The sequence below is a fragment of the Saimiri boliviensis genome, chromosome 4, assembly GCF_048565385.1.
Source record: "Saimiri boliviensis isolate mSaiBol1 chromosome 4, mSaiBol1.pri, whole genome shotgun sequence".
Taxonomy (NCBI): Eukaryota; Metazoa; Chordata; class Mammalia; order Primates; family Cebidae; genus Saimiri; species Saimiri boliviensis.
Genome location: NC_133452.1, coordinates 101117524 through 101145431, shown reverse-complemented (window position 1 = coordinate 101145431; position 27908 = coordinate 101117524). Strand labels below are relative to the sequence as shown.

The window sequence follows — 27908 nt, the reverse complement described above, 5'->3', positions numbered from 1 at the left end:
AAAACACAAAGAAATGAAAAACAAATTCAGCATCTCATTCACAAATATTTAGGGAACCCCTGTCATGTACCAGCCACTGTGCTAGGTGCTAGGAAATTAGCAGGGAACAAACCTGTGATCTTGACTCTCCACCTAACCTCATGGAGTTTACAGGCCAGTAGGGGAGGCAGACATTAATCCAACAATCATACAAGGAAACATGTAATTATACATTGTAGCAAGTGCCAAGAGAGAGTGGGGCCACCCAAAATGGGAACTGTGAGGCTGCGTTGGTCTCTGTTGAGTCAGGAGAACCCACTCCTGTCTCCTGGTGATTGCTGCAGCTCAGGTGGGTGAGCTGGTGGGGGGCTCATGGGCAGGGCTCTCTGGACAGCCAGAAAGCTGGGCCTCTTCTGGCTGATCCAACAGGAGCACTGGGGTGTCGAAACAGACACCTCGAGTCAGGTGTGGTGGCTCACGCCTGCAATCCCAATGCTAGGAGGCTGAGATGGACTTGAATCCAGGCGTTCAAGACTAGCCTGGGTAATATAGCAAGACCCCCATCTCTACAACAAAATTTAAAAATTAAATTAAAAAATTAAAACATTAAAAAAAAAAATTGGCCGGGCATGGTGGCTCACGCCTGTAATCCCAGCACTTTGGGAGGCCGAGGCGGGTGGATCACGAGGTCAAGAGATCGAGACCATCCTGGTCAACATGGTGAAACCCTGTCTCTACTAAAAATACAAAAAATTAGCTGGGCATGGTTGTGCGTGCCTGTAATCCCAGCTACTTAGGAGGCTGAGGCAGGAGGATTGCTTGAACCCAGGAGGCGGAGGTTGTGGTGAGCCAAGATCTCGCCATTGCACTTAGGCCTGGGTAACAATAGCGAAACTCCGTCTCAAAAAAAAAAAAGTAGCTGGGCATGGTGGCATACATCTGTGGCCCCAGCTACTCAGGTGGCTGAAGTGAAAGGATCACTTGAGTCCACAAGTGCAAGGCTGCAGTGAGCTATGATCGCACCACTGCATTCCAACCTGGGATGCTGTCTCAAAAAAAGAAAAAGAGAAAACCTTGAAAAACAAAGAAACAAAAAGAACAGACCCCTTGGGGCAGCTGGAAGCCTGACCAGGCATGTTGGGAGGATGACGAGCAGGTGAAAGGCCTCCCGGCACCCCTGTTTTCCTTCAAAGAAACTCCCAGGCTGCCAGTTTGAGACATGAGCTTGCTCTTTTTCCTGCCTCTTGGCTGGGACAGAAAAGCCACAGGTGGTCGTTGAGCGCCTCCTGTGTCCCAGTGTGGCGTCTCTGGCTGTATGGCATTTAAGCCAAGGGAGCCTCGTTCCCATCTTTAGTGAGCCTATAATCTGGCCACAGGGAGCACAGACGTGCACATGTATTTTAGACAGATAAATAAGTGTGCAAAATAAGCCTGGGAACAAAAACTGTCTTCGTGCTCCAGTCAAGCAAGCCTCTGTTACAGGTCCAGCTGGCTCCTGGGGCTTCGAGTGTGGGTGAGGGGATGTGAGGACAGGCTGCTTGGAGCAGTGAGTTCTCAGAAGGCCCAGGAAAGGCTGGAAAGTCCAGGTAGAGGCGGGGGGGGGGGTGTCCTGAGGACAGGGACACGGGAATAAAGAGAGATGGAGACAAAGTAAGAGGAAATTCAAGGCAGGGGGGTGGGAGAGTGTGGCCGTTAAAGTCTCACAGGGCAGAAGGAATTGGGGATCCCTGGCACAACTGCCCTGAAGTTGCTGGGGTCCCAACTGACTCCCCATAACCCCGCATCTCTAGGGAGGGGCTCCTAGGGTTGCAGAAGCCAGCTTTGTCAGGGACAGTGAAAGGGGCAGCAGCGCTCAGAGGCCATTGGGCCATTGGAGGAGGTGGGTATTTATTTGGTGGTGGGGGCAGGCTCCCACCTCCCCCTCTGAGGCAGAGCCTAGCCTCATCTCCCTCCAGGATGGCTCTTCCCCATGTCCAGGAACAGATCTGCCATGATGTGACTGACAATAGTGTGAATCAAGGAAGCCAGGCATGTCACTCTGGCTCCGTGAGCGATCGGGCCTCTCCCCAAAACCCGCCCAGCCTTAGTGAGACCCATGTACTCAACAGCCCCTCAGGAGGTGCCAGCATCGGAAGGCCCTCCAGGGCAGGCAGGGGAGGGTCCTATGCAGGAAAATGAGGCCACTGTCCCCTCCTTCCAAGGCACCTCTGGGAGCCTCACAGAGCATAGACAGTTGAAGCCAGTCAGGCTCCAGGCGCTGTGTTGGGTGCTGTGGGGGCCTATTGAGCCTCCCTCTTATGTTGTTCCCAGGCCAGTGGGGAGACAGACAGGTCATAATAACAGCGAAGACTCCTGTAGCACTTAACCGTGGGCCAGGCCCTGCTCTAAGCACTTTATGGTAGGAGCTAATTTAATCCTCCCAACAATTACCTCGTTGGAAAGAGGTACTGACGCTACCCACATTTTACAGGTGAGGAGACAGAGAGGCCCTGAGAGACTAAGTAACTTTCCCAGTGTCTTCCTGCCCACTGATGGTAAAACCAGGATTTGGACCCGGGCAGGCTGGCTCTAATTCTGTGTTGTTAATCCCTCTGCTCTGATGCCAAATAGCCAAGACACGGCATGACAGGGCTGTGACCAGGGTACACCCGTGGGAGGCTTACTAATGAGCGCCTGGCTCAGCGGTTAGGGGCAGGTCTGCCTTCTGATTAGAGGTGGGGAAACTGTTTGGATTGGTTTTAGTCCTCAAAGCATTAAACGTCCTTCTGGCTTTAATACCAAATAACTCAGAGGGAAGAGGAGAGGGGAATCGCAAGAAGGAAGAGGGAGACCCAAAAGGCCTTGACACCTGCCTGGGTCAGGAGTGAGAGGAAGGAAGGGGAGATGATGGTTCCGCATTTGAGGGCAGGAAGAGGTGGCACCACAGGCAGAAATGGACAGTGTGATCGGGAGCCAGATTCTTACACACACAGATTTGGGTGATGCACTTCCTTTCACAGCCTACCCGCAAGCCATTCAAAAAAAAAAGTTATACTTCTTAAGTTGTAAAGATTATGTTTGCTGTTTGAAACTGAGCTGCTGCCGTAGAGATGTTGGGGAAAGAGGTGAACATGGCTTTAGCCACATTGAAAGGAGGCAGCTGTGGACCAGGCGCGGCTAAAGCGGGAGGGGGACAGCAGTCTGCGGGTCCTCGGGAGGGGGGTGGCCAGAGATCTGGTGCCCTGGGTGGCCCTGTGTGGGATGCCAGAGGCCAGGATCAAGAAAGAAGAGGAGATGATCAGAGGGAGAGGAGGGAACTAAGAGCAGGGCAGCATGGTCAGGGAGCATCCCCACTCTTGTAGAGAGAAGAGGTATAGGAGGGTGAGAACGGAGGGGCCTGACGAGAAGGGCCGTGTTCTTGAAATGATGGGTGTCAAAGCCAGGTAATACGATTACAATTACTGAGGACTTAGGACATGGACCAAGTTGTATTCTAATTGGTTTAAATACATTATCTTACTTTCTGAATTTAAATTTCCACAATAACCCTAGGAGCTAGGTACTAGTGCTGCGCCCATTTTACCAGGGAAATAGAGGAGAAGATATCATATAACTTGCCAGAGCAAGGGGAAGCCACATTTCCTTTCTGTTGAAATTGCCTCTGGCCTGGCCTTCCGGCCTGGAGTCTCCCTGCGTTTGCTGTGTATCCAGTCCACACAAGGCCAAACCTGAGTGACCCAGCTGAGCAGAGCTGAAGTCACAGCAAGCAGCATCAGGGTCAGAGCCAATCCAGCCTGCCAGTGGGGTAAAGTGGGGTGATGACAAGAAGCCCTTCCCCCGCCTTCCTGGAATCTGCCCTACTGTCTTAATCGTTCCGTGACTTGAGAATGTGTCCCTGTTAAAACCATAGTTGTCTGGGTCAGACTGCCATCACTCACACCTTGAGGCTGAATGAGTAGATTTTAAGAGGGTGTTAAGTGTGTGGAGTCCTCACCTGAAGAGAGGAGAGGAGTCACCGCAGCTTGCCACTTCTGCCTGGCACCCTTGATGTAAGAGTTACTTCTCTTTTGCATCCGGCCACAGATGCACTCCCAGGAGGGCCAGGCACCCTACCAGGCACCTCTGCAGATGGCCTTGATGAGGGGCATCTCACCATTCTCGGTTTGCACACGCGGAAGCTGAGGCTCAGACAGGAGGCACAGTCACTGCGGCACTGCCTGATGTTGCACAGTGCAAGCTGGGGGCCGAGATTGCTGCCAGTCTTCTTGCCAGCCTCAGCTGAGGCCCTGACAGCTCCTTTTCCTGAAGAGTTGAGGGTTGGACTGACTCGAGTCCATTTAAGGCAAAACCCCTCAGGGCCTGTCAGCCCTCGAGACTTGTAAGCAGCAGGGAAACCTTCCCCCCACCCCCCCCTCCCACCCCCCGCCCGCCAGGCAGAGGCTCGTTAGGAGGCAGACCTTGCAGTTAGGAGGCAGACCTTGCAGCTCGGCTCGGAGGAGACTATAGATAGAGCTGGTTCGTGTGCAGTGGGAGAGCCTGGAATTTTGGCTGGCGCCCCTCAGCCCTGGGGGCTTACCCAGGCTCATACACATCTGGCTCTGTCATTGCGACTCTGGATGTCCAGAGGCCCAGGTCATTGACTCCTGGTATCACCACTGACCAGCTGTGTGACTCCGGGAAAGCCTCATACTCTGGGCCTTCTTTTGTGATTTTGTAGAAGAAAGGTATTGTTGTTACCTGCACAGTCCATTTGGTAAAGTTGTTAGGAGCTCCGAGTCAGCCAACAAATATGTATACAGCACCTGACAGAAGCTAGGTGCTGTTCTAGAAGCAGAAGGGACAGCAGTAAAGAAACAAAAAGCCCTGGCCTCTTGGAGCTGATCTTTTCAAGAAGCGTGGGAATTATTTGGGAGATAGGAGCTTGGATAGAGGAATTGAGTGTTTTAGGCAGAAACAGAGCAACGTGTGTCCAGTGCTGACTGCATTTGAGTATAGTTTACTTCCACAGCAACTCCAAAGTGGGTGTGATTTTTCTCAATTTGGAAAGGAGTCGGGTGTCCAAGGGTTAAGCCAGTTGCTCAGGGCAATAGACCTAGTGCCTGGAGAAGCTGAGACAGCCACCCGGGGCTGCTCACCCGAGAGCTGAAGGCCTCCCCTGTCCACCTTGCTGCCTCCTATACTAGGCCTCTGTGTTCTGAGCCTTTTTATGCCAGATCAGATGTTCCTTTTGTGGGCTGCAGAAGCCCATTTCATTTCCCCCCACCCCAATAAGCCTGTTTTCTTGGGTGCTGGCCCCAGAAGTCACAGTCAGCCTGACCGCAGCTTTGGTTGGCCCTGTGCTAAGGGGTTGGGAGCCAAGGCCAGTAGGTAACAAGTGGCATCTGCAGTGACTTCGGGTAGCCCAGCCAGCGTGGACAGGCACAGAGCTGTGAATATGGCTGGGCACAGTGGCTCATGCCCGTAATCTCAGCACTTTCGGAGGCCAAGATGGGCGGATCACTTGAGGTCAGGAGTTTCAGAACAGTCCGGCCACCATGGTGAAACCCAGTCTCTACTAAAAATACAAAAATAGCTAGATGTGGTGGCATGCACCTGTCATCCCAGCCACTCAGGAGACTGAGGCAGGAGAATCACTTGAAGCCAGGAGGCATAGGTTGCAGTGAGCTGAGATTGTGCCACTGCACTCTAGCCTGGGTGACAGAGTGACTCCATCTCAAAAAAATAAGAACCATCAATAGAGTAGTGAAAGCCCTACTTGTCTTCTCCCGGTGACCTTCCCCAGGTCTCTGGGCAATATTTCTCTCACTTTCTTCTCTGCCAAGGCTGGAGCTGCAGCCCCTGAGCTAATCTGACCCCTAGGCTGCAGCCATCCCTGGGGCCTTGATGGAGGCCAGGCTGAATTTACACAGGCATCTCACACTCAGTGGTCTCAACCTGGGTTGCAAGTTCAAATCCCCTGGGGAGCTTTTCACAATCCACATGCCCAGGGTTGTACTCCACACCAACGGACCATGAATCTCTTGAGTGAGACATCCGTGTCAGTACTTCCAAAGCTTCTCGAGGGTATTCCAAAGTGCAACCAAGTTTAAAAACGAGTGCTGTCTTCTAGAGAAGGTCAGTGGCTCTGCCTGCACGTTAGAATCCATTAGAGAACTTTTCAAAACTACCCAGAACGGAGTCCTATCCAGACCAATTAAATCAGACCTTCTGCCCTAGGATTAAACATTTCCCAGCCGGGCGTGGTGGCTCATGCCTATAATCCCAGCACTTTGCTAGGCCAAGGCAGGCAGATCACAAAGTCAGGAGTTCGAGACCAGCCTGGCCAACATGGTGAAACCCCATGTGTACTAAAAATACAAAAATTAGCTGAGTGTGGTGGTGGGTGCTTGTGATCCCAGCTACTCGGGAGGCTGAGGCAAGAGAATCACTTGAACTCGGGAGGCGGATGTTACAGTGAGCTGAGATTGCACCATTGCACTCCAGCCTGGGTGACAGAGCAAGACTCTGCCTCAAAAAAAAAAAAAAAAAAAATTTCCCCAGTGATTTTGTGAATATCCAGGGCTGTCACCACGACTGGGGTCCTCCTCCAGCTTCTGAGCATGTGGCCGTCACCAATCTAGTCACCTAGTGTTGGTGGTCAGAGGAGAGATATTCCTTGCTGGGGTCTCTAAAGGTCCCCTGCAGAGCTTAAGGATCTGGGGAAGGACTGGGAGGCCACTAGGCAGGAGTAGAGAGACTTCAGCCTTGTGGGGCCATGACTGGAGTCCTGGACTGGGAGTCAGGGACTTGGTCTTGTTTTGGCTCAGACCTTCAGCTGGGTGACTCTGGGCAAGTCACTGGAGGCCCTTAAGGCTCAATTTTCCCATCTGACAGTGGGGTGGAGGTCACCACTGTAGCACACACACAGCAGTCCCTGGCGAAGCCTTGCAAACAGATTCCTGCATCTTGCCCAGAGCTGGGCCTGGGATTCTCTGTCTGGAAAGCTGCCACTGATTTGGCCAGGCGGTCAGGCTCGAATCGGGAGTTGCAGAGCCCAAGTACCTAGGTGCAAGTGTCCCCTGATTTAAGTAAATTTTATACGAAAAACTATCAGAGGCGGGGCATGGTGGCTCACGCCTATAATCCCAGCACTTTGGGAGGCCGAGGCGGGCGGATCATCTGAGGTCAGGAGTTCAAGATCAGCCTTGCCAACATGGTGAAACCCCGTCTCCACTGAAAATACGAATGTTAGCCAGGTGTGGTGGTGTGCGCCTGTAGTCCCAGCTACTCGGGAGGGTGAGGCAGGAGAATCACTTGAACCTGGGAGGTGGAGCTTGCGGTGAGCCGAGATGGCACCATTTGCACTCCAGCCTGGGCGACAGAGCAAGACTCCATCTCAAAAAAGGAAGGAAGGAAGGAAGGAGGGAAGGAGGGAGGGAGGGCGGGAGGGAAGGAAGGAAGGAAGGAGGGAAGGAGGGAGGGAGGGAAGGAAGGAAGGAGGGAAGGAAGGAAGGAGGGAAGGAAGGAAGGAGGGAAGGAGGGAGGGAGGGAAGGAGGGAGGGAGGGAAGGAAGGTGAGAAGGAAGGAAGGAAGGAGGGAAGGAGGGAAGGAGGGCGGGAGAAAGGGAAGGAAGGAAGGAAGGGAGGGAGGGAGGGTGGGAGGGAAGGAAGGAAGGAAGGAAGAAGGAAGAAAGGAAGGGAGGGACCTGTCAGAGCTCAGCCACATGATGAAGTAAAGAAGGAGGCGTTTGTGTAGAGCCCCTCCTGTGCGGCAGGCAGGCTTCACTGACTTGTTCTTGCAGCTGTTCTGCAAGACCATTATGATCCCTCTTTTCAGTGGTGGTTTATGGCTCAGGGAGATTCAGTCACATCTCCAGGTCCCCTAGCAAGGGGCCCAGATCCAAGCCTAGGGCCGCCCTGGTCTTTCTAGCTCATCAGCCCACCTTCAGGGGCTTAGCTGTTTTTTTCCTTTCCACAGTAATTCACCTCAAAGAGACATCGTTTTTTGTTCTTCACAAGAATTTAAAGGATTCCTCTAAATGGTGGGCTTCTATGCCTGCCCCATTGTACAGGAGTTCTGGTTTACAGAAATCCAGTCTGTGCACAACCTACCGGTATTCCTTCATTCGGAACAGTTTCTGCCCTCCCATAGATTCGCCCCCTACCCTGATCCCGAGGAGGCTCATCTGAAAGGAGATAGCGCCTCCTCCTGGGGGGCCACAGAAGCCCAAGGCTGACTCCTGGCAGGCCTGAGACGGGTGAGATGATGGGATATGAACAGAGACAGGCCCAGGGAGCTGCCTCTGTGCGCCCCACTCAGAACTGAAGGCGGGAGACCCCGGCTCCCAGGCCCTTCCCACCTCCCCAGACCTGACCCTGCTGTGGGGCCCTGGCAGCTTCCCTGTCCCTGGGCATCCCTGGAGGACTGAGCAGCTGGCACCAAGAGTTAACCACAACCCTCCACCTCCCTCCTCCCAGCTCTGGTCCGCTAGCCTGTTGCCATGGGAACGTGGCTAAAAATAAAATGGGCTCTCAAAGCCCATCCGCATGCATAGGAGTCAAAACAAGCTAATTAAAGCAGCCAGGCTAAAATATGAAGATAATTACACCCTCACTCAGGAGCCAGTCGTGGGGACAGAAAAGCTCAGCGGGCCATCCCCGCGCCAGGGCCCTGGGCTCACCCCTGACACGCAGGGCTGGCTCCCACCCCAAAGCCCTCAGACCCTCTCCAAGCAGTCCTTCCCCTCCCCTCCGCCCTGCCAAGGCCCGAGATCCAGGTAGCATCACACTCCTGCTCTCCCAGCGCCTCCACCCCTGGTAAATCCACAGCATGGCTCCATGCTGGCTGGGGCTTATGCCTCTTCCGCAGGGGCTGAGAAGAAGGTGGGGTGAGCTGAAGTCTGCAGCTGTTTTTCCCACATCCTCCTTGAAATTCGGGGAGGTCCCTACACAGCCCTGGCTGGCCGGTTCCTAAGGCCTTTCCTAAAAGGCCTCAAGAGCGATCCTTGTCTCCAGGCCCCTGCCTCCCCACCCAGGCCCCAGAGGGAGTCTTGGCCTCCCCTTCTGGTCCAGGAACGTGGAGAGGGCCCCATCCTCAGCCACGTGCGTGCGGGGTCGGGCCCATCCGAGCAAGGGCCTTTGTTTTGCAGGACCATCAAGGTGGAGGTGTATGACTGGGATCGGGATGGCAGGTAAGCGGGCAGGAGGGCAGGGCGAGAAGGTGAGTGGCGATGGGGACAGCCACTGGGAAGCGGGTTGGGCCCTCCCTCCCATGGGGAGAGCTGTGACCAGGCTCCCACCTGCAGCTCTGTGGGTGAGGGAGCCTGGGTTTGTGTGTCGAGGGAGGGGTCTTCTGCCACATAGCTCCTCCCTATCCAGCTCCACAGAGGCACCAGAGGACCTCTGGCTCACAGGATACAGTGCCAGGGGCATCAGAGGCCTCCTTTCTCCCAAATAGCTGCCCAGAGACCAGCCAGTACCTGCAATCTCCCCACGTGGGGCAGAATTAAGGGCTTTCTGAAGAGCGTATGTTCTAGGGCACAGGCACCAGTGAACCTCATCATTCATGGACACATTTTCTGTGTGACGCCTCGGGCTAAGCATTGTGGGGTGGCCAAGGCGCAGAGGAGAGAGGAGCCCAGCCCTGAGAGACTCCCCACAATCTATCGGGGAGGCCAATTGTACCCCTACAGCCCTCAGCTCATCAGAGGAGCTGTTTGCAGAGAGCCAGGAATGAGGCAACTGGCTGTGGGGGGTGAGCTAGGAGGTGTGGGTGGACTCAGGGGCCTTGAGACAGTGCCTGCGTGGGGTTGTGCCTGGCTGCTGGGAGCGTGCTTCCCACTCAGGGTCTCTGGGAGGCCAGCACTGCTGGGAATCCATAGACGAAGACAAGAGCCGACCTCTCGAAGCTTCGATCCAGAACCCTCCCTGGCTTCTACATGTCAGTTGAGCCAAATCCAAATATGTCAACCTGACTTTTATGACCTCTCCTTTCTGTGGCACTATCAAGGAGTGACTTAGGAGGACTTCACAGTCCCCCAGTGTCCGCTGGTACCTCCCAAGACTGTGACTGGGACAGGGGGTTTGTCTCATGGCATGTAAAGTGCTATGCAAATGCAGCTCCAGGTAAGGCCCACGCCCCCTTCCAAGGAACTCACCTTCCCCTGAGAAACTCCAGAGCTGCTCTGCCCTCTCTTCCTTGCCTCTCAGTGACCTCGCAGTCAGCTTCATGTTTCCACCTGCTATTTGCCTCGTCTTACCCTGTGTTCCTGTATTTCTTTGCCTGGAATAGTCTCCTCTTCTGTGCCAGTTGGGGACAGTCCCAGATGCCACCACTGGGTCCCACCATGAAGTTGCTCATAGTCAGAATGCTGGAAGCTGTCAATATGTAGACACGATACAGTGTAGGCTCATAGAGGAGGGGGAGGCCCCAGGGACACCTCTTGGGCATCATCAGTCTCTGGCTGGATGCTCCAGGCCAGCACACTGACCACGGCCCTCTGACAGTGACCCGGAAAGTTAAAGGAGGCAACCCCAGGCTCAGTGAAAGTTCTGCTTTGTACCAGTCTTGGCTGTGTTGGATGTAAACACTCCAGAAGGTGTCGGCACTGCAGAAAACACTTCCAGCTGCCCAGCTGGACATCGCTCTCATTGTGTTTTTAAAAGCATCTTGTTAGAGAAGGGTTTAATGAACACCTTTAAGCCCATTACCTGAATTTAACATTTGTTACATTTTACATTTGCTTCATCTGTGTTTTGCTAATATAGCTTAAATTATAGACCTCATGGCACTTTACCTCTAATACTTCATTGGATATGTCTAAAAAACAAGGGCATTCTCCCACTTTACCACAAACGCCATTATCATACTGGACACGTTGAACAATATTCTTTTTTTTTTTTTTTTTTTGAGATGGAGTCTCGCTCTGTCACCCAGGCTGGAATACAGTGGCGTCATCTCAGCTCATTGCAACCTCCACCTCCTGGGTTCAGGCGATTCCCCTGCCTCAGCCTCCGGAGGAGCTGGGATTATAGGCATGTGACACCACATCTGGTTAATTGTATTTTAAATAGGGATCAGGTTTCACCTTATTGGCCAGGCTGGTCTCGAACTCCTGACCTCAGGCAATCCGCCCGCCTTGGCCTTCCAAAATGCTAGGATTACAGGCATGAGCCTCTGTGCCTGGCTGCAATATTCTTAAATACCACTCACTATTCATTTCATATTCAGATTTCCCCAATCGACCCCAAATACCCTTGTTCAAACAGGGATCCAGGTAGAAGTGGGTGCCGCTCTTCTAGGGCTCTTTTCTTTACTGGGTGAAAATTGGGTTTCTTGTTCTGTGTGCAACGCTGGGCTCTCTTCCCAGGGACCCAGCCTGTCTGCTGGCGTGTGACCCTGGAGTGGCGTCCCGGGTAGAATTGGGAGCCAGAGAAATGGACCAGTGCAAGGCTGGGGCAGGGCAGAGGCAGAGCACAGCCTGGCCTTGGTCTCAGCTGCAGTCTTCCCTTGCAGCCATGACTTCATTGGAGAATTCACCACTAGTTACCGGGAGCTGGCCCGTGGGCAGAGCCAATTCAACATCTATGAGGTGAGGTGGGCACCTGAAATCTGGGGTTTGCACTGCTAAGTGGTCCAGTCACCGAGACCTAGAGTGAGCCATGTACTGGGCTTGGGGCTTTGTGTGTTTTCCTGTGAGGTAGGTGTTACTGTCCCGTTCTACCGTTAAGGAGACCCAGTCTTGGAGAAGTATGAGAACTTGCCCAAAGTTCCACTGTTCAGTACATTGCAAAATCAAGACACAAACAACCCAGACTTGGCTGATTCCAAGTCGCTGAGTTATAGTGCCCCCATAAAGAGCACTTCCCACAAGCGAGAGAGACAGGAGCATGGGGACCGGTATAAGAAGGTTCTGGCTTGAGACCTGAGGTCCTGAGTTCAAGGTGGCCCTCTGCTTTCAATCAGAACAGTTTCAGGGCCTACTGAGTATCTTACCTGTTTCAGAAAGAAAACTTCAGGAGAATGAGGTCTGGATACCTTCCTTGCTCTAGCCGCAGAGCTGGAGAGCCTTGGGCAAGGCACCTCTAGAGATACGATAGTAGCATTTGCCCTCAAGGGACAATCTCTGTTGCTGAACTTTTGTGAGTGTGTTCAAATGTGTGTGTGTGTGTCTGTGTGTCTGTGTCTGTGTCTGTGTCTGTGTTCTCCTTTTTTTTTTTTCTTGAGACAGGGTTTCACTCTGTTGCCCTGGCTCACTGCAGCCTGACCTCCCAGGCTCCCACCTCAGCCTCCTGAGTTGCTGGGGCCACAAGCGTGCACCACCATGCCCGACTAATGTTTTAAATTTCTTAAAGAGATGGGATCTCGCTATGTTGCCCAGGCTGTGCTTGACCTCCTGGGCTCCGATGATCCTCCTGCTGTGGCCTCCCAAAGTGCTGGGATTACAGGCATGAGCCACCGCATTGCACCATGAGCTCTCTCTCTTGCAGTTCCCTCCCCACCTTCCAAATCTAGCTCAGTCCTGCTCCTCTGGGAGGGCTTCCCAGCCACTCTCACCCCCGTGTTTTCTTTCTCATCTGAATTTCCACAGATGTCATGGGTCACGCCAAACCCACTTAATGGTAGCTACTTAAAACCCAAATAACTGCTTGGGTTCATATCCTGACTCTACCACTTACTAGCTGTGTGACTTTGGCTAAGTCCCTGAACCAATCTGTGCCGTGCAAACTGAAAATTAAATAAGTTCCTGAAGCAATGCCTGGCCCAGAGGTCCGCACTGTCTTCTGTCATCATCTGCTGAGCACTGTGTGCCCAGAGACTCACATTTTACAACCATCCTACCATCCTGGCACTGTCCTCATGCTAGCAGCCACTCAGCCAGCCAAGTTGAAGAGCTGGCTTTGAGGTCCATCACTGAATCCAAATCCCATGTTACCTCCACTCCCTTGCCCTGTATCTTGGTTCTGAGTGGGCAGGTCTTGTGTCCCAAGTAGACTTCCCAAGGGCCCTTTCCGTTGCCTCCTCTCACTGGCCAGGGCACTGCTGGGCACACCGTTGGTGCCTGTTACACGTTCGCATGCTGAATGAGATTGAACATGGCTGTTGTGAAGACGGAGTGTGGATTAATTTATTTGAAAAGGCTCTAATACAGTACATTGCTTTGTTTTCTGCATCTGCAAAGAGAGAAGCTGTCTTTGTCCCCCCCTCCCCCGTCCCATCCCAGGCAGAGAGAAGCAGGCTCCACCGTTGTGTGGCCTCCTTTGAGGAGGTTTTAGGGAGGTGAAGGGAAAGGGTCAGATCGCCCAGAGCTTGGCTTCTAAAGGTGCTTGATGGGCCCAGGAGGAGCCGTTTCTCTCGGGCTCTGAGCAGAAAGCATTCGATTGACTTGTTTTCTCAGTTGTTGATCTCTGCTTCTTTGTAATCAACAAGAGAAACTGCCATGCTGGGAGGCAGAAGCACTGTCTTCACACATCGGAAGGCCGTCAGGTGGGAAAGGAGGTCGGCTCTGGCAGTCCCAGAAGGAGGCCAGTTCGGGGCAGGAAGGCCTTGCTAGAATCAGAACTGCCGGAAGAGGGAAGAGGCTTCAACTAGTTAAGACCCATGCCTCGGGCCCTGGTGTCACTCTGGTGTCACGCTCCCACGTCCAGCTGTCTGCTGGCCCCTCCTGGGGCTCAACCTTCCAAAACTGAAGGCATTGACTCAACCTCCCTCAGCACTCCCCTCCTCCTGGCTGCCAGGCTTCATCTCGAATATTCCCATCACGGGGGCTCAGGGCACCTCGGGTGTCGTACCTCGGGAGTCCCCATCCCTCACTCCGTATCCAGTCCACAACTGAACACTGCCCTTCTTCCACCTACATTTTCTGGCATCGTTCCCTTCATCTCAGTCCTCCACCACCACCTTCATCATCTCCCCCGAATGGGGCTTTGCCTCCTCACAGCCTCCTGGCTTCCTTCTGTCCCCTTCCCAGTACCCACAGTACTCCACCAAAATGGTGATCTGACCACATCGCTCCCCTGCTTAAAACCTGTCTCAGGCATTGCACCCACCACCTCAGCCTGGTTCGCTCACGGGAGGTGGGGGGAGATACCGAAAGACGCTCCCACCCGAGCTGAGATCCACTGACCCTCAGGGTGAAGTCCAACCTCCTTCATTCAGGATGCTGTTTCCCCAGCCAGCCGCCTGCAGTCTGTGCGTGCATGTTTTTTGTTTGCTTGGTTTTTTTTGAGATGGAGTCTCATTCTCACCCAGGCTGGAGTGCCGTGGCATAATCTCAGCTCACTGCAATCTCCGCCTCCGCCTCCAGGCTCTAGCTCTCCTCCCACCTCAGTCTCCCAAGTGGCTGGGACCACTGGCACACACCACCACCCCGGCTAATTTTTTTTGTATTTTTGGTAGAGACAGGGTTTTGCCATGTTGACCAGGCTGGCCTCCAACTCCTGAGCTCAGGCGAGCCACCCGCCTCGGCTTCCCAAAGTGCTGGGATTTTAGGGGTGAGCTGTGCATGTAAATAGAAACACACATCACATGCCTTCGGAGGCCCCTGGAGCTGGCCCCGGCCCCTTCCCTCTGCCCATTCCCGCTTTCAGCCCGTCCTGCCACCCGAGGCTCTCTGAACCTCCGTGCTGTCTCAGCCTCCAGCTCCATTCACGTGGGCGCCTCCACCTGGAACTCCCTCCCGTCTTCTCCTGGGTAAGAGCTGTTGGTCTGCGGAGCCTCCCTGTGGCTGTTCCCCTCCAGGAAGTTGTGTCCGCCTGCACACTCGCTCCACCCCTGAACCTGGGGCGACACTTCTCAGTGCTCCTGGGGTCCCCTCTGGCTATTTCCTGTTTGTGACACTACCCACCCCCTCAAAGACCATGAGGTCCTCAAGGTGAGGGCTGTGAGGCACTTGCTGCTGCATCCTAAGAGCCAGCACAGCTCCTGGGCCCTAAAAGCCCCTCATCCCTCCCCTCCATCCCACTGTGCACAGGAGGGCGGACTCCAGAACTGTCCTGTCCCTGCTTCACCACCAAGGAGAGGGAAAGGAGGTGGCTTAGCGACGGCGCAGCTTCTGGGCTGGCCCCTAGGTGGCACTGGCCCCCTGCATGGGATTCACCATGGCAGGGCTGGAGAGGCTGACGCTGGGGGCAGGAAACCTCAGGGATCTGAGAACAGAGCATTGCTTGAACACTAAAGCAGTTACATTGGAGAGTGGAAATGTGGGATACAGGCCAATTTAAAGATGACAGAGAAGGCTTAGAAGAAACGTGCTTGTAGCCAAATCTTTGGTTACACTCAGGACTCCAGGTTCCTTCTCCTCAGCTGGGAGGGCTGGAGCAAAATTTGAGATGCTCTCCGTTCCCGTAGTTCAACACCCTCAAGGGACAGATTGGGAAACGGAGGCACTGTGCAGCACCGGGGCTGCCATTTTGCCTTCATCTTAACAACTTGCCTGGTAAGCTGTTTTTCCATGTACGTGTCTGTGAGCAGCGCACCATCTGGGTAGCCCCGCGGAGGGGGCGTCCTCCACTGCTGAAGAGAGTGTTCTTGTCTCTCCCAGGCTCTTCACCATCTCACCCAGGCCTTGCCAGCCCTCCCACGTGAACGTCCCACCTGTGCCTCAAACCCAGCTCCTCCTTCCTTCTGTGTCTACCTGGTCACCCCAATCCCTCCCTCTCTCAAGCCGCTATAGCCACCCCCAGGGCCCAAGAGGCATGATCACTTCTTGACAGTGCTCTTCTCACCGTGGCTGAGCACCTGTCTCAATATCCCCAAGTGCTCATGCCTCTCAGATGGACTGGTGGTAGCAGTAATGGTAGTAGCAGCAATTTTTAAAAACAATGACTGAGACTGGGTGTGGTGGCTGCACCTCCCAGCACTCTGGGAGGCTGAGGCAGGAGGATCGCTTGAGCCCAAGAGTTTGAGACCAGCCTGGATAACATGGCGAGAGCCTATCTCTACCAAAAAAAAAAAAAAAAAATAGCCAGGCATGGTGGCATGTGCCTGTGGTCCCAGCTACCTTGGACGATTGCCTGAGCCCAGGAGGTCAAGGCTGCAATGAGCTATGATCCCACCACTGCACTCCAGCCTGGGCAATAGAGCAAGACCCTGTTTAAGAAAAAAGCAACAGACACTTTTAGATAATACTTACTACATTCCAAACCCTGTTCTAGTCGCTTTGCTCATATAGGCCCATTTAATCTCAAACCTTTCTGGGAGGCAGGTAGTTTTAATTCCCGTTTTACAGATGAGGAGACTGAGGCACACTGAAGCTAAGTAACCTGCCCAAGGTCACACTGCTATTACTAGGTGACAGAACCAGGCAGATGTTTCCTGGATGTGCCTCCTCCTCCCCTCATACTCACCTCTGCCAGGCCCCAGCATCCTAGATCCTGCTCTCATTTTGTCTCCTACCAGCTTGGGGGTCATCAGAGTTCCCTGCAGGCCGCTGGGTGACACTTACACATTTTTCACTGGGCATTCAAGGCTTTCCTCCGGCCCACCCAACTTACTCTTCCACCCTGTGGTTCCGCCATCAAACCGGGCCTGGGTTCTGTGCATTTTTCCCACAGCATTTTCCCTGACCTCCATCTCTCCCTGCCCAGAGCCTTCCTGTGCCTCTAAGTCTGCTTTCAACACTGCCTCCTCCAGGGAGCCTTTGCTGACACTCCCACCTAGAGCGGTCTTTCCTCCCTCCAACTCCCCTGATACTTCCGTGATCCCCCTTTTTCCATGGCCCTTGTCACTTTTTGCTCTGAGGACATATCTTCTCTCTCCAACAGAAGTGATGATTCCAAGGGAGAAGAAATATGTGTTTCCACCCACCCCATAACTATGTGTCGAAGGGACGGGTTTGCATCTGTTATCAAGGTGGCACCCAAGTAGGCACCACTGGCCTGGGGGCAGGAAACCGGGTTTCTAATCCTGTCACTACCCAGAGGGCTGTGCGACCTTAGGCAAATCACTTGGTGTCTCTGTGCTTTAGTTTCCTTCTTTCAGGAAACAGATAGCGATACTCACTCAGACAGAAGGGACCGCAGTAAAGATCGGCTGACGGGCTCTGCGGGAGCAAAGACAGGGAAAAGGGAAGTGAGTTCACCGGAAACTGACAGGCCGCACAGGAGGTGTGAAAACTGCCTCACTTTGTTTGATGGGACATTAGGGAAAAGTGCCTAGACTCCCCTTATTAAAAACAAAACAAAGAAAAAGTGAGGAGGGTCAAATGCAAATACAAATACAGTAAGTGCGGAAGTCTTGTGGGGGCCCCTCGGGGCCAGGTGGCTCTCGTCACTCAGCCCACTCTCGGCCTTGGCGCTACTGGCATTCGGGACTGTGCCACTCTGTGCTGTGGGAGTCTGTCCTGTATACTGTGGGGTTTTTAGAAGTGTCCCTGGCCTCTATCCATTCCCTCAGTTGGGAAAACCAAAACTGTCTCCAGACGTTACCAAATGTTGCTGGAGGTAAAATCACCCCTGATTGAGACTGCTGAGTTAGCCTCTAAGAAGCCTGTTCTGAGCGCCTGCTCTGAGCACCTACTCTGAGCTATCTGACACAGGTCTGGTTTGGAAGTTAAAGTTTATACTCCAAGAATAGCTAAGGAGGTTCTTGCTGCTAAGTCAGAAGGGTGGTGCTGGACAGGGAGCCTCAGAGGCCCCGGGAAGCCCTTGGTTGATGGTGGGACCCTGGGTCTGATCGGAGAACCCAGTTGTGTAAACCAGACTCAATACCAGTCTCCCACCAAACCTCCCTAAACCCTACTGTCCTGGCTCCTGTGGTCTTCACACCCACACTCTAATGGGGCTGGGCTAGGACCACACCCAGGGGTGAGTGGAAGCCCTCAGGACCCAGCCCTGACTCCCTGGAAGCACACCTTACCTGGTAACTGGTTTTTCCTGCAGGTGGTAAACCCGAAAAAGAAAATGAAGAAAAAGAAATACGTGAATTCTGGCACAGTGAGTAGCCACCCCCTCTCTGCAGCCAGGTGTAGACGTTCTGAGCCCCAAGCTAGGTCTGGTATCAGGAAGGCCTGTGTGTCTGTGTGTGTGCATGGGCAGAGTTCGGGAATCAGACGTGGAAGCGGGATGGATGGGGTGGGGAGGGGTGGGGCAGATGGAGCAACAGCCGGGGGAGGGAGTTGACTTGGAGACCACACAACAGGCTGGCTGCATCTCGCATGAGGAGTCGCAGAAACACCCACGGGACTTCCTGCAGGAAGGAAGAGGAAGGGAAGGCGTATTTATTGGGCCCCTCCGCTGGGAAATTCCCCCTGTAGGTGCTTTTCACAGGTTGTTGCCCTGAGAGGCAGATATTATCATCCCCTAGTCATGAAAGAGGAAACCCAGGTTGCAAGCAGGAAGGTGACTCAGCCAAGGTCACACAGCTAGAAGGTGGAGGAGCTGGGAGTCAGCATGACATCTCACTCCAGAGCTGGCAGCTGCTACGGGCACTGCCCCTGTTCACCCGTGACCTTCCGGGGATGACACACTGGCCCAGTGGCTTCTAGGGGTTGGTCTTCAGAACATTCATACGTTTATTCAACAAATATTTACTGAATGCTACTTTGTGCCAGGCACTTGTTTTCAGATACAGTTAGAAAGAAGACAGACCCAAATCCTTGGTGCTTATACTCTAGTGGGGGGAGACAGAGAACACACACACACACACACACACACACACACACACACACCTGTGTGTCAGTTGATTATGCATGCTATGGAAAAAGTATAAAGGGTAAAGGGACGGGCAATGGAGGAAGTACTGAGGCTCCGGGGGCAAGGGAAATCCAGCATTCCTGCTGTAGAGAATAGCATGTGCAAAGGCCCTGGGGTGGAGCTCACAGTGCATTTCTAATACGAGCCACTGTCTTTTTGGGGGCAGACATACCCAAGTTCATCCTCTCTGTGTTCCTTCCTCACTCTGGAGGCCTGTGGCTAGTGCAGCCAAATCTGGTCCTTTGAGTGAGGCAGACTGCATCTCCAGACCTAGAAGAGGTCTTCAGGAGCTCTGGGGTTCCTTTGAAGAACCTCATTTTCTCTGTCTGTCAAGTGGGACTAATAAATCATTCTTACCTTGCCACTGCACAGGGTGGCTGTGACAGACACAGGGGAGATGCAGGCTTGTGAACTGTGAAATTACTCTGCTCATTCAAAGGGAACTGAACACCACCTTTTGGATTTGATTGTAACTGCTTAGCACATTGGGGCTTGGAGTCATATTTCCTTTGTCCAAGGCTGCGGTGTTTCTTTTTTTTTTTTTTTTTTTTTTGAGATGGAGTTTCACTCTTGTTACCCAGGCTGGAGTGCAATGGCGCGATCTCGGCTCACCGCAACCTCCACCTCCTGGGTTCAAGCAATTCTCCTGCCTCAGCCTCCCGAGTAGCTGGGATTACAGGCACGCACCACCATGCCCAGCTAATTTTTTGTATTTTTAGTAGAGACGGGGTTTCACCATGTTGACCAGGATGGTCTCAATCTGTTGACCTTGTGATCCGCCCGCCTCGGCCTCCCAAAGTGCTGGGATTACAGGCGTGAGCCACCACGCCCGGCCTGGCTGCGGTGTTTCTTAGTGGGGATGCTGTCAGCGTTTGGGAGGAAAATTCTTCACCTCGCAGGATGTTTGGTACTCCTGGCCGCTGCCCATAGCTACCAGGAGAGCCCCCAGTCATTATGAGAACCCCCTCAAACTCTCCCACACCTTCCCAAATTCCTCTAGGGAAGGTAGCACCTTCCCCAGCTGGAAATAAGAAGATTCAAAAACCACGAATCTCATCCAGCCTTCTTACTTTAGAGATGAGGAACTATGACCTAAAGAGGGCATGCGATGTGTCCCAGGTCACACGGCGAGTTAGAGACACTGCGGGTCTGGGCCCAAGTCTCTTGACTTTTCTCCATCATTTCCTCATCTTCACCACTAAAAATCACCCAGGATGCAAGAAAGCTTGTTAAAATACGGATGTCCAGGCCAGTTCCCTGGGATTCCACTTTAGGAGGCCCAGGAATCTGTGTTTAGTGCCTTTTTTTTTCTTTTTGAGATGGAGTTTCCCTCTTGTTGTCCAAGCTGGAATGCAATGGCGCAACCTCGGCTCCCTGAAACCTCCATCTCCCGGGCGCAATCGATTCTCCTGCCTCAGTCTCCCTAGTAGCTGGGATTACAGGCGGATGCCACGACGCCAAGCTAATTTTTGTATTTTTAGTAGAGACGAGGTTTCACCATGTTGGTCAAGACTGGTGACCTCAGGTTTCACCATGTTGGTTTCAAACTCCTGACCTCAGGTGATTCGCCCATCTCAGCCTCCCGAAGTGCTGGGATTACAGGCATGAGCCACTGCGCCCAGCCTGTTTAGTGCTTTTCATAACTTATTTATGGTGCACAGAATCCCCTGGGGATCTGTTGAAATGCCAACAATCTGCGTTTCTGCCTGGCATCAAGGTGATGGTGATGCTGCTAGTCTAGCGACACTATACCTTGAGTAGGGGAAAGTCTGCTTTCACCCTGCAAGTCCCTGGGTGAATCATATTGTCAGGGCGGTCAGGGCATTGCTTCATCCTGGGTGTTAGAATGGGGAGTGGTCAACTTGGCTGCAGATTAGACTTACGTGAAAAGCTAACAAAAGATCCCTGAAACTTTCATGTAGCCCCAGAAACTCTGCTATTATGGGTCTGGGCTGCAGGATGATCTAAGAGCTCCCCAGGGCATCTCATGATCATCAGTCAGGGTTGAAGCCACGCCATGGTCCACGCCTAGTGAGTCCGAGCTGCCACACTTGGAAGGAAGCCCATGGTTCATCCAGGTGCCTAACACCTTAACCACAGTAGGTGGGGGTCTTACTGCCAAGTAAGGGTGGTGGTCTCACCTGGCCCTCCCAGTGAGCCTATAAAAATGGCTGAATCTGCAGGATTCAGGGGCTCCCAAACTCCTAGAGAGTTCTTGTCTTACACAGGTGAAAGGTCAGGTCCTCTGCCCTAATTGCCTCATTTAATTGCTTTAGGATGTCAGGCTTTCATTTGTCTCCTTGATTCTAAATTGTTATGATAATGAGCTGCCAGGTACCTGCCTGTCTTGACAAAGCCAGTGCTAACATTGCCAGGGTATAGGTGAAAAGGCTCTGCTTGGGGGAGGGCACCTGGGGTGGTCAGTTACCCCTGGGGAAAGGATGGACTGTTTACCAGGGAGAGTCTCAGGTCTGAGAGGGATGAGGTGGGACCAGTAAGATTTAAGATAAGCACAGCCCGAAGAGACCCATTTCAGGACCAGTAGCTCAAGGCACATAGAAGCGCGAAGCCTGTAGGCACTGGGAGGTTGTTAGGCCTGTGCTGGGGGTGGGGTGGGCCTTGCCGTCCACACCCCACCCTAGGGCCCTGGGGCTGGAGAGTCCCTGCCCATTTAGAGGAAACTAATGTCCTTGGCTTGAAGCCCTGCTCCACTGACAGATGGGACCTTTCCATTAAGGTGAAGAGTGCGCAGGCTCTGAAGTCAGACACACCCTGGTTTCAGATCTCTCTGCCCTGGCAGTGTCCTTGGGCACATTGCGTCACCTCTTTGAGTTTCAGTTCCCTTGGCTGTAAAGTGGGGATAAGAATAGTACTTCGTGGGGTGGTGTGGGCAGAGCGTGCAGTCATGCGTGCAAAACTGCACGTGCCGAGGGTTCTGTCAAGTCAGCTCGAATTGCAACCCGTCCCCGCCGGCCCCACGCTCCCCACTGACCAAGCTCCCTTTTGTTTTCAAGGTCACCCTGCTTTCCTTTGCTGTGGAGTCAGAATGCACCTTCCTTGACTACATCAAAGGAGGGTGAGAAGAGATACAGCCAATTTCGTGGGCCTTGGGGAGAGGGCAAGGGCCCCACACACCGACAGGACCAGCTCTGGCCCCACCCTGGCCTCCCTGAAGCCCTGGTTGAAGGCTGTGGTGCCGGGTTCTGAGGAAACCCTGGTGTCTGGGCTGAGACAACTCACCCAGAGCCCTGCACGTCCCCAGATCCCAAGCAGCTTGGAGGGAACTCCTGAGCCAAGGAGGCTGGCCCGGGTCATGTCAGGTCTCCCCATGCAGACACAGGACCTGGAGCTGTGGGGACTCCCTGGCAGAGAGCTAAGGGTTTGCGGAGGTGGAAACAACCCTGAAGTAGGAGTCAGGAGGCCCAGGCTCTAGGCCTCTCTTGGCCATTAATTTGCTGGATTCCTTTGGGTGAGTCCTTCTCCCTCTCTGGGTATCAGTTTCCTCCTCTGTACACAGGGAGAACGGAGTGAGTAGATAAGTGTTAAGGTTCCTTCTAACTCGGAGCTTCTGACACCTCTGATCTGTCTGGTTGGGGTAGGGGGCAGTGATGAACCTGCTCACTATTATCAGGGCCCTGTAAGGGCAGCAGGATTGGGAATAAGCCAGGGGTTGGTTCTGGGGCCAGCAGATGGTCAAACACGAGTTTAAGGAGCAGAAGGAACCAGCAGGGACAGTGTCTAGGCCCAGACAGATAGGGGAGCCAGGAGGCCCCAGCCAGCAGCTCATGGAAAGAGCCTGACTGTAAGGGTAGAGCCTTACCAGGGTACTCCCTGGCAGGATAGGTGCCAGATCAGGGCGTGGGCAGCCAAGAGCCCTCAGGTGAGTGGCTGCACCTGTCTGGAAAGGAGACAGGCAGGAGCAGCTGCCAAAGGCTCATCCCAGCCAAGCGGGCCCTCGGCTGCCTGGTTCTCCAGGGCAGAGAGAGAAGCTGGGGCCTGGGAAGCCACACTCACTTTCCCATGACACCACTCCCTGCTGCCTTGAAATTTCATTCTCAGGGCCCCACGCTCTCCTCCTGCCAACTGAGCACACGCCCTGCCTCCAGTCACCCAGGGGCTCCTCTGCCCCTAGCTGCCCCTCCTCTGAGCTGACGCCAGACCCTGCCCTTGTACTCTTCCCCAATCAAAACTGCTTCTCTCAGGCCGGGCGCGGTGGCTCAAGCCTGTAATCCCAGCACTTTGGGAGGCCGAGGCGGGTGGATCATGAGGTCAAGAGATCGAGACCATCCTGGTCAACATGGTGAAACCTCGTCTCTACTAAAAATACAAAAAATTAGCTGGGCATGGTGGCGCATGCCTGTAATTCCAGCTACTCAGGAGGCTGAGGCAGGAGAATTGCCTGAACCCAGGAGGCGGAGGTTGCGGTGAGCCGAGATCGCGCCATTGCACTCCAGCCTGGGTAACAAGAGCGAAACTCTGTCTCAAAAAAAAAAAAAAAAAACTGCTTCTCTCTTGGTCCCATTAAGCAGCCACCCCTTACAGTCCATAGCACCTAGTAACTCTCCCACTGCCTGGAGTCCTCCGGATGCTCTGCCCCCAGCCAGCAGAATTCGGGAAAGAGGGTGGGGATGACTGTCTGTGGCCAGCAGTCATCCTGTTTATTTTTATTTTTTTGAGACAGAGTCTCACTGTGTCACCCAGGCTGGAGTGCAGTGGTGCAATCTCGGCTCACTGCAACCTCCACCTCCCAGGTTCAAGCAATTCTCCTGCCTCAGCCTACTGAGGAGAGTAGCTGGGGCTATAGGCAGGTGCCACCATGCCTGGCTAATTTTTGTATTTTTAGTAGAAGGGCTTTCACCATGCTGGCCAGGCTGGTCTCGAACTCCTGACCCCAGCTGATCCGCCTGTCTTGGCCTCCCAAAGTGCTGGGATTACAGGCATGAGCCACCGCACCCAGCCTGTCCTGTTTTGTTTTGTTTTGTTTTTTTGTTTTTTTGTTTTTCTCTCATTTGCTTAGTGCCCCCAACTTACAGAACACAGTGAGTAGGATCAGGACAGTTATCCCCGGTTTACAGAACGTGCCTGAAGCCACACGCCTAGATGGCGGCAGGGTTCCTTCCCTCATAACATGCTGCATTTCGCTCTATAGTAATGAATCACTCTAGCCTGCCTTACTTGCTGTTAGCAGGTGGAGTAGGATAAAAATGGAGACTGATGAGTGAGAGGGCTAGGTGCTGTGAGATTTCATCGAAAAGGAGCCCTCAGAGGCTGAGCAAAGCTGGCAAAGCTGGTGCTGCTCGTACTGGGCAGGTTACAGCCCCAGAGCCAGCCCTCTTTTTAAACTCTCCAGAAGGCTGGGCGTGGTGGCTCATGCCTGCAATCCCAGCACTCTGGGAGGCCGAGGCAGGTGGATCATGAGGTTAAAAGATTGAGACCATCCTGGCCCACATGGAGAAACCCCATCTCTACTAAAAATAGAAAAATTAGCTGGGAGTGATGGCACATGCCTGTAGTCCCAGCTGCTCTGGAGGCTGAGGCAGGAGAATCACTTGCACCTGGGGCAGAGGTTGCAGCGAGCCAAGATCGCAACACTGCATTCCAGTCTGGCCACAGAGTGAGACTCTGTTTCAGAAAAACAAACAAAAAACAAATCTCTGGAGAGCCTGAGTGAGGCAGCTGGCTCCAGGGACTGAAAGCCTGGCATGCATGCCCAGGCAGAAGCTGATGTCTAGGGACCCTCTCCTCCCTGGCCTCCCTCATCTGCCCACCTGGACCCAAGAGGAAGGGTATGAGTGCCTTGGCCCCACTGTCAAGAGGAGGAGCTGATTGCTCAGCAGCCTGAGTTGTACCCTTAAGCAGAAGAGACTGGCTGCCGCGAGTAATTTTCCCACAAGAGTATCTGCTTCCTCCTTTCCTGAGGCTTTTCAGAACCCAGAGCAGGGGAGGACTAGTTAGAGTAAGGCCTGCCTTTCCCCTCACCCTGTATTTGGAAGAGCCAGTCCAACAGTGCTCCTCCGGTACAGTCCGGCAGGCCAGAATCATCTTCCCAAGAGTAGCCCTGGGAGCAGGACTTTAGCCCTCCAAATGTCTCCCTACTTCTAACAAAGACATGTGTTCTATATTCCACACTGAAAGATGACAGTGAACAGGAGATGAATATGGTAGATCATCTGCTGTAACACATAATTCCCTAAACTCAAGCCTTAATACAAATAAAGGTCTGTTTTCATCTATGGGTTGGGTGGGGAGATGATCCACACAGTCATTCAGGGACCCAGGCTCTTGCTAGCTTGTGGCTCCTTCTATCCTACTGCCTAGAGTCCTCTGGATGCTCTGCCCCCAGCCAGCAGAAGAGGAAAAGAGGGTGGGGATGACTGTCAGTGGCCAACAGATCTTGGCTTGGGTCTCCTGCTAACCATGTCCTTGACATTTTCCTTGGCGTGAGCATTCCATAAGCAGCAGCTCAGCTGTGACCAGGCGGTTTCTGATAGGGACCTACTGCTAAATGCAAGTGAGGTGAGGGCTACCGGATCATACATCATGCACAGCCCCAACTGAGAATTACTAGAACAGAGTTTCCCTGAGTGTGCTTCCAGCCTCCTGTCCTCAGAATCCCTGGATGAAGGCAATGGACGTTTGTTCAAGAGGCAGATTCTGGGCATCACTCCAGAGCAACTCAATTGGCATTTCTGGGGTGGAGCCTGGAATCTTCTTAAGCAAGCACCTGTGGTGATTCTAGGCTCACTGCTGCGTGAGAACTGTAAGATTAGACTTTATCAGGGACTGTGTCAGCTTCGTTCTGTCTGGACCTGACACAGAACCTAGAACAAGCCCTCAGAGAATCTCAACCCTGAATCTGAATCCTCAAAACCTTTTTATTATAGAAAATTTCAAACACATGCCAATGTGGAGAAAAGGTATAATCAACCCCCCAAGTACCCTTCGCCCAACTTCAGCCATCGCCACATCATAGCCAGTCTTGTTTTATGCACTCTCCCCTTCATCCAGTCATTTATTCTTCTTTGTTATTTTAGTGGGTTTTTATTTAAGACCTCACTATATTGTTCAGGGTGGCCTTGAACTAGGCTCAATCGATACTCCCACCTCAGCCTCCCAATATCCAATTTGAAGCAAATCCCGGCCATCATATTTTATCACCAAATGCTTTAGCATGTCTCTCTAAAACATGAGGACTATCTCTTTGTAAACCATGACCGCAATACCAGAACCACACCTAAAAAATGAACAGTTCCTTAATACAAAATATCTAGTGAGTGTTCACATCTCCCCAATTAGCTTATAAAGTTTTAAAATTGGTTTGTTTGAATTAGAAATCCAGGCAAGAGCCATATGCTGTGGTTGGTGGGTTGGTCTCTTAATTCTCTTTTCATCTGTTCATTCCCCCAACCACCTAAATGGCTTGCTAACACAGATTCCTGTACCCCACCAAGAGAGTCTAATATTTAGCCAGATGTGGTGGCTCACACCTGTAATCCCAGCACTTTGGGAGGCTGAGGCAGGAGGATTGCTTTTGCCCAGGAGTTCAGGGACCAGGCTGGCCAACATAATGAGACCTCATCTCTACAAAAAGAAAAAAAAAAAAAAGCTAGCCAGGTGTGGTGGTGTGTGCCTGTGGTCCCAGCTGCTCAGGAGGCTGTGGTGGGAACACTGCTTGAGCCCAGGACGTTGAGGCTGAAGTGAGCTGTGATCATGACACTGTGTTTCAGCCTGGGTGACAGAGCAAGACCACTTAAAAAAAAAAAAAAAAAAAAAAAAAAGACTGTAAAATTCAAGAGAGCGAGAAGGAGCCTGAGAGGCCCAGAATGTTCCCAGGAGATAGTGCTATTGCTGACTCTGATAGGGGATCTACAGAGTTTCCCAAAGACTGGGTTTTGCTGGCTGCATCTCCTGTGGTGTCATTTAATGTGTTCCTCTGTCCCCTGCATTTCATGTAAACTGACTAGATGGCTCTGGAACTTCATCAGAATCAGGTTCAACTTTTTGGTAAGACAACTCCATGGGTGGTATTTTATTCTTTCTTTAGGAGATGCATAATGTCTATTTGACTCTCTCTTTTGTCAAATGAATTTTCATCCTGAATCTCACTTTGAGCCAGCAATCCAATGAGACCCAATCTTACCCACCCTACTCAGGCGGGCCCGGGGGTAGGGTTTGTGGAGGAAATGAGTGATCACAGCCACATGCCCACACGGAACACAATCATCTTCAAAGAGCTTTCCTACTGCCTAACTCTTCTGATGCGCATTCATTCTTTTAGAGGGGCATGGCTGGCATTACTGTCCCAGCTCTCCAGAACTGGAAGGAGATCAGTGACTTCAACCAAGGAGTTGGTTGAAGTCATATCGTGCGAGGAGTGGGGCCAGGGTGGCAGCCAGAGCCCAGCACTGTCCCCCATCCCACAGCCCTGCCTCCCTCCAGGTGACTCCCCTGCTTGTTCTCCCTTTTCTAGGACCCAGATCAACTTCACTGTGGCCATTGATTTCACCGCCTCCAATGGTGAGTTGGGGGATGGTCAGAGGAGCAGGGGGGAGGAGAGGGCTTTTACGGGTTGTGGTACCTGGCCCTGGCTGGGAGCCACAATCCTCATACTCTCTGGCCTCTTCCTCACCAAAGAGGAAGTATCTAGGTCTGGAGGATGAAAGATACAACCAAGATGGCAGAGGTAATCCCACATTGGACCACTGACATAAATCTGGGCTCTGACCCACAGCCCCGCCCTTGAGGACCACCCAGTCTCCCGGAGGATGGGATTGTGTACTCTGGGTCTATGGAGAGCCCTGGAGGAGAGATGTTTCCCTGGGTTCAAATCCCAGCTCCTCTGTGTGGTCCACCCCACAGGTGGGAGTGAGAACCAGAGCCAAGACGGAGCCCTGTGGTCCTCAGGGAGGCAGGATCCGGCCCAGGGACTCCAGTCCTTATCTGGCTGGACTTACCTGTCCTGGCTTCCTTCCCTCTTCCCGATTTCTCCAGTGTCAGCCTGTGGCTGAGTCACTAGGAGCAATTACAATGCCAGATTTTACATTACAACCTTCCTTGGGCTCTGGACTCTATTAGGGGTGCTCAATGCTCATTTTTGCGCCAACCAAAAATGCCCAGGTCTTGCCCTCCACAGGTGCCAGGAACCCGTCTTATGGCTGTAGGCACCAGCATCATAGAGCACTGGGCGGTCAGAGCTGGGAGTGGCCTTAGCAACAGTGAACACTGAGGATAGTGATCGTAATAGCGGTAGCACCTGTGTAGTGCTCACATCAGTCCTGT

The 27908-nt window shown here is 52.9% G+C and overlaps 1 protein-coding gene and 1 long non-coding RNA gene across 5 annotated transcripts in view; one reads left to right on the top strand and one right to left on the bottom strand.

Annotated features, from left to right (window-relative positions):
- CPNE5 (copine 5) overlaps positions 1–27908 on the top strand; it is a 105853-nt gene that overhangs the window by 70945 nt on the left and 7000 nt on the right. For all 4 annotated transcript variants that reach the window (XM_074397981.1, XM_010334093.3, XM_003923216.4 and 1 more), the window contains 5 exons: positions 9086–9127; positions 11452–11527; positions 17817–17870; positions 21644–21705; positions 27100–27146. In XM_074397981.1, the coding sequence (XP_074254082.1) occupies positions 9086–9127; positions 11452–11527; positions 17817–17870; positions 21644–21705; positions 27100–27146 (281 nt within the window). The remainder of the gene's footprint in view (positions 1–9085; positions 9128–11451; positions 11528–17816; positions 17871–21643; positions 21706–27099; positions 27147–27908) is intronic.
- On the bottom strand, positions 12903–17879 carry LOC141584305 (uncharacterized). Its single transcript, XR_012517282.1, has 3 exons — positions 17794–17879; positions 16939–16978; positions 12903–13497 (listed from the first exon to the last, which is right to left on the bottom strand). It is a non-coding gene; the product is annotated as an uncharacterized LOC141584305 (long non-coding RNA).